This window comes from Austrofundulus limnaeus, unplaced genomic scaffold (genome assembly GCF_001266775.1).
Source record: "Austrofundulus limnaeus strain Quisiro unplaced genomic scaffold, Austrofundulus_limnaeus-1.0 Scaffold543, whole genome shotgun sequence".
Lineage (NCBI taxonomy): Eukaryota > Metazoa > Chordata > Actinopteri > Cyprinodontiformes > Rivulidae > Austrofundulus > Austrofundulus limnaeus.
This window is the reverse complement of record NW_013952945.1, coordinates 1,972-8,229: the sequence shown is the minus strand read 5'-3', so window position 1 is coordinate 8,229 and position 6,258 is coordinate 1,972. Positions and strand designations below refer to the sequence as shown.

Genomic DNA, 6,258 nt, shown 5'->3' with positions numbered 1-6,258 from the left:
GAAAAAACATCCAGTGAGCGGCAGTCCTGTGGGCGGAAATGCCTTGTTGATGCCAGCGGTCAGAGGAGAATGGACAGCCTCCACAGTCACCAGATCTCAATCCAATAGAGCATCTTTGGGATGTGGTGGAACGGGAGATTCGCATCATGGATGTGCAGCCGACAAATCTGTGGCAATTGTGTGATGCCATCATGTCAATATGGACCAAAATCTCTGAGGAATGCTTCCAGCACCTTGTTGAATCTATGCCACGAAGAAGTGAGGCAGTTCTGAAGGCAAAAGTGGGTCCAACCCGTTACTAGCGTGGTGTACCTAATAAAGTGGCCAGTGAGTATATGAGTTGTTTCAAACTGTAAAGTAAACTAAAAAGAAAAACAAAATGTTTTTTTGAAGCCCAACATTAAGATGGTCTCAAAGTTTTGAGGTGAGACAGCATGAATGTCATCATGTGTTGTAACTGTGCTGCAGGTCTGAATAAAGGGGGGGTGTTAGCAGGAGTCATCGGCGCACGGAAACCTCACTTTGACATCTGGGGCAACACTGTGAATGTAGCCAGTCGGATGGAGTCCACAGGTGTGATGGGAAACATCCAGGTACGGTTCTGACACACTTCCTGTGTGTTTTACTCCACTCTTTGAACTTTTAGTTCTAACTGTTGGATATAAACAAGTGGTTTGTAACAACCTTTGTCCTCAGAGCCCACAGAGCGTCAGATTTATCATGTATTTAAATATCACTAAAGTCCCGTTCTACTTTTAGAAACTCTAGGGACCACAAGTAAACCTGCAGTCTGAGAGCAAAGTGCTCTGTTAGGAAAATGGATTTATATAGCGCCAAGTCACAACATACGTTGTCTCAGGGCACTGTACATAAAAAGAATTATCTAAAGAAGAAACCAGCAGGCTACGTTGAATCACTTCATCACAGTCTCCCATCATGAGCAAACAGTGGAGAGGAAAAACTCCCTGCTAATCAGGAAGAAACCTCCAGCAGAACCAGGCTCAGGGCAGGCGGCCATCTGCCTCGACRGGCTGTTTGAGGGACAGGAAAGAGATACAGGTAAACACAAAAGAACTGGTCCGGGACTGGTCCAGGTGTGCCTTCTTCTGGAAGACAAAGAAAAAACATGATAGAAATAATAGCAATAAACATGTAGAGAAGGCTAAAGACAACAGCAGAGTGAAAAATGTGCTCAGTTTGTGCTCCAGCAGTCCAAGTCTATAGCAGCAGAAATGAAGAACAACTCTGGAAACTCAAGTCTAACTATATGATTTATCAAAAAGGAAAGTCTTCAGTCTAATCTTAAAAGTAGACAGAGTGTCAGCCTCAATGACAGAAACTGGAAGTTGGTTCCACAAGAGAGGAGCTTGATAACTGAAAGCTCTGCCTCCCATTCTACTTTTAGAAACTSGAGGAACCASAAGTAAACCTGCAGTCTGAGAGTGAAGTGCTCTGTTAGGAAAATATGGAACAATAAGATGTTAAATATATGATGGAGCTTGGTTGTTGAGAGCTTTGTATGTTAGGAGTAATATTTTAAATTCTCTTCTGAATTTGACAGGGAGCCAGTGGAGAGAAGCTAAAACTGGAGAAATATGATCTCTCCTTCCAACTCTCATTAAAACTCTAACAGCAGCATTTTGGATCAACTGAAGACTTCTTAAAGAGTTTTTTGGATGTCCAGATGAAGTCTTTTCCTCAGACTTGCATGTTATTTTTTTTACATCCAGTTTTGTCAGATAACTTGTGTGATTATGTTTCTGTCTGTGTCGCCCCCAGGTGGTGGAGGACTGCTACAACATCTTGAAGGAGTACAACTTCCGCTTTGTGAGGCGGGGGCCCATCTTTGTGAAGGGYAAAGGAGAGCTCCTCACTTATTTTCTCAAAGGAAGAGACAAACATGGCTCCTTTATTAACGGCTCCTCGGTCACTCTGCCACACCAGGTGGTGGACAGTTAAAGAGTTCAGGTCCCAGCTACACTCTGATGAAGGCAACAGGCAGAGGAGAGTTTATCTGAAGACAGGTCGCTTGAACAAAAATGGAATTTAAAGGGTTTTCTAACAAATAAATTAGAAAGTGAGTATTTCCCAAACCTTTATCAGTTTGACAGTTTTTATTCWGTAAACCTATCGGTTATTGTTGTAAACTGATCTGAAAAATTCTGAACAAGATTTGTCAGAAACGTCAAAAAAAAGTTGACAAACACTAAAAAGGCAAAAATGAGTGAATACAACCCAGAAATAAAGTTTTCTAAAACAGATTTAAAAAGCACTTTCACAAAACACAAAGCTAACTCTCCACTGACGCACCTTTGATCCACTGAGTGAGGCGCTAACAGAATGCTAACAGAGTGCTAACAGAGTGCTAACAGCAGTAACACCTGATATATGAAAAGTTCAGCAAGTATTAAAGACAAACTGTCAGTTTAACCAGCAGACTGGGTTTAAAGGCCTAAACAGATTGATTACAGACGAGATGGATGATGACACAGCTGCTGTATTTAGTTAAAAATTGAAAAATGAAGTAATAGTAGTAATGTTTAAAAATCAATATGAGGCAGTTGTTGCGCTTTAGCTGAGTTAAAGCTTGTTTTATTTCTGAATGATAAAGAGTCTCAACTTATATAGTGTTTTACACTCCATTCACACAGTGATGGTGGTAAGCTACATTGTAGCCACAGCTGCCCTGGGGCAGGCTGACAGAGGCGGGGCTGCCATGCCAGTCAAGTTGGGTTAAGTGTCTTGTCCGAGGGCATAATGAAACAGACGGCTGGATGGAACGGGATCGAACAGGACAACTCCCCCAACCACTCTGCCACAGTCGCCCTGAAAGCTCACATCAYGCCCTGGCTGTGGACGTTCAGTTTAAGTAAACACATTTTTTGAATCTTTCTAGTAATTATTTGGTTATTCCTCAAATATTTGACACAGAAATGACTTCCCGTCCCTCGACGTGGCTKCATTCAGGATTCTGAAGGTCCGAAGTGGAATAAAGACGGGCTGAATTGTTTTGTGAAACTGCTTAAAACATAAAACCTGTATTTATTCCGAATTTTTCAGATTCGTCCAACCATCAGTTAGAAATGGCTSTGAGTCGTTTCGTACCTCTGCTAAATTATACTTTTGTAGCCACTGGTCGCCCAAACATCAGTGATTGAATCTCCTGTTTTTAACGCAGATTTATTTATTAGAGCTATTTTTACAAAGACGAGCACATTACAGTTATATATTGATGTAAAGCACAGCTTGATCACAGGGCCTATAATTATCTGTAATGGCATGTAGCATGGGTGCACAATGATCCCTGCAGGGTATGGCAGTGGGAGTGGGAAGAGTTGACCAGCATCAGATCTTCAGCTGAAACTCAGTTTGTTTCAGCAAACACCCGACCACACTCAGCGTTATTTTCCTAACACAGCTGGCTGGTGGCTTCCAAACAGAAACCTTCACAGAACTATGCTTTCAAACTGATCTGAGTTCACATTTTCTGTATTTGATGCAAAGGGAGGTTTTGAAGACGGTCTGGACTGATCTGTAAGCTGCTGCTCCTCATCATGGGTTTGTAAGAGCTTCACTGAAGCTCYTCCAAAGCTGAGATATACAGTACTGGATCTAATGAAGATACGACGGTGCTTCCCACAGGAAGCATTAGYCAGTCAGAGATACTGAAACAGTCACCAACACAGGTCTGTGTGSTCACATTTCATGGACTTTGTACAGGTACTGGCTCAGATCTATGCTGCGTTCAGGTGCAGTGGGACAGTTGAAGTGAATTTGGTTTAAATTAAGAGGTAAAATGATTCACATCAGTTGCACTGATTTGTTTGACGTTGACACCGTCTTTATAAAGATACAAACTTTTTTTAAACTAACATCAAATCAGATTAAAAGTTTCTGTTTTAGGTCAGTTCTGTTTTTTTTTAAATGTTTGAGTGGAGACAGCCGCCAACCAGCTTCAGCAGCAGCTTTATGAGAACTGCAGCTTTGGTTTTCAGGTTGGTTTGCCCTGAGACATGTTCTTCTGAGAACAGAACTGTCTCTTTCCTGAGCCGTACGATGGCAGGAAGTTCTCGTGGTGTTTATTTATGTACCTATATTTAATCAGATGAACCTTCAGACATCTGGAAATTATACCAAAGGATGATTCAGAGCAGTTTCTCCTTCTGAGATCTTCAATGATTTTTTTTTTTTGCTTTGTTTATGTCTCACAAAGAAGTTTGTGAGACACAAACAACCACCAAAATAAATTGTTTTAAAACAGCTCAAATTCAAAACGTGCCATCATCTTTTTCCACATGAGGCTTTTTAATCAAACTTCAGAAGTGAACCTAAATATAACCCAGCTGTAAAGGTTCGGAAAGAGTTTGATGAGCAGCTGAGGAAACTTTAGGACCAGCTGTTAGCTTGTTAAACCCTTTTCTCCAAGCTAGAGCTGGTCAAAGAGCTAGCTCCAACAGATGCTACTTGTTCATTAATTTTACACAGTTCTGTGTCAAAATGGCTGAAATGTCTCTTTAAAAGGAGCATTTTTCTTGGATTGTTTTACAACTACTACACTATGTTTTGGACTGTGAGAGGTAATGGTGTAGAAAACCCACAGAAACATGAGAAGAACATGTAAACTCTTCCCAGGTCAAGACCAGGGATCAAACCTGGGACCTTCTTCTTGTGAGGCTGACCACTGATCCARCGAGCTGCCGAGCTCCTCACTTAAAACTGAATGCTGGTTCTTCACAACGTCGGAAAAGTTGATTCCTTTAAGCTCCAAATGTGCCGAGGTTAGAAGAGGATGTGCTGAACTGTCGGATCACCTGCAATTTCTAAGGAGAAGCAGAACTCGGTGTTTGCGCTGCTGATTGTACAGTTTTAAATAGGACAGTGCWCTAGTTTGTTGTACAAAGCCTCATGTTCTTGAAGAGTCGCTCATTCTTTATTTTATTCTTTAATTTTTATTTTGATAATGTGAGGATTTTACTCAGAAGAAGGGATGAGATCTGAAAGTATTTTTATTGTATTATTGTCTCAAACTGTGTTTATTGATCAGAGTATTTAAGTGACAGGGATGTATTTTTCTTTATTACAAAGCAGACTTTATATAAGAGGAAACAGACAGGGAGCMTCTCACATTCTGTTTTTCAGGACTGGGATGGATTAACAGCTCTGTTTGATTGTGTTTTATTTTGAGGTGAATCCCACAGGGTCTGTGGGTCTGATGGTTCCTGCTGTCACTCTTCAGATTTTAGACACCAGCAGGTGAACTTTGCACATCCTGTGGACTTTATCCTTGTTTTTAAATTCCTTTTTTTTTCAGTTAATTGTCATTTTATTGTGAATCCATTAAACTAGAGCTAATCAAGGCAAGTTTCTGTGTCATGATTATCTACCTCTCTGGTTCTTTCAGTGCTCTGTAGAACCTGTCTTTATCTGGGTGGGGTCTACAGTGGTGCTTGTTGAAAATTTTTTATTTGAGTGGCTCAAGTGGTGCAAGAGAAAATCTCTTCTATGTAAAAAGAAAAAAAAACATGGCTGAACAGCTTTGGTTTGTAAAGTTTCATCTGAATGAACCACAGACTTCTGGAACGATGAGACCATGTGCAGATATTTACCCAGAATCCACAGCTCCATGTTTGCAGTAAACAAAACACAACATCACCATCAGCCCCTCCTAGCARAGTGGTGGAGGCTGATGGTTTGGGCTCATTGTAGTCACTGAGTGGATCYTGAACTCTGTAGACCAAAGGTTCAGTAAAATTCAGGATCACATTTCCAAACCTTATACGTACATATCCATAAATCCTACGGGGCACCAAGTGCAAAACAAAATGTTGAAAAATTACTCCCATGAAGTCCAACGTACAGATAGCTAGCATCATGTWACGAATGAACACATTTCATTATAYGGTAGACTGAGTACATTTGAGACACKATCAATATCTTCTGTTTGCAYCAAGTCTTAGTTGTGYTTTTTGCTGTGCACATGTGCATTTGTGTCCTTTTTGATAGTGGAAAATTTGAACTTRATGAAAAGCGCCACTCCAAAGATATCGACAGAAKTAATTTTTAGCAGTCTTTTGTTTTTAACTTTTAATTCTAGTCAATGCAAATGAAAGAAATGCATGATTTAAGTGTATAACACTGATCATTATTTTTATATACAGTTTATTACATTGGCAGTGATCAACTTGATAGCTTTCCAGCATTTTGAATGGTGTCTTGACTGTACCCTTAAGTTTTTTATGTTGAGACAAAAAAATAACC

The 6,258-nt window shown here is 40.4% G+C and overlaps 1 protein-coding gene across 3 annotated transcripts in view; it reads left to right on the top strand.

The window, feature by feature from the left end:
* Nucleotides 1-5,361, top strand: part of adcy3a (adenylate cyclase 3a) — a gene marked incomplete in the record, with an annotated part of 38,957 nt that extends 33,596 nt beyond the window's left edge. The window contains 3 exon segments of one of the 3 annotated variants that reach the window (XR_001311821.1): nucleotides 469-593; nucleotides 1,780-2,077; nucleotides 4,633-5,361. Coding sequence is in view for 1 of the 3 variants with exons in the window: in XM_014026339.1 (XP_013881793.1) it covers nucleotides 469-593; nucleotides 1,780-1,959 (305 nt within the window). 3 annotated transcript variants of the gene reach the window in all.
* Nucleotides 5,362-6,258: the final 897 nt, after the last annotated feature.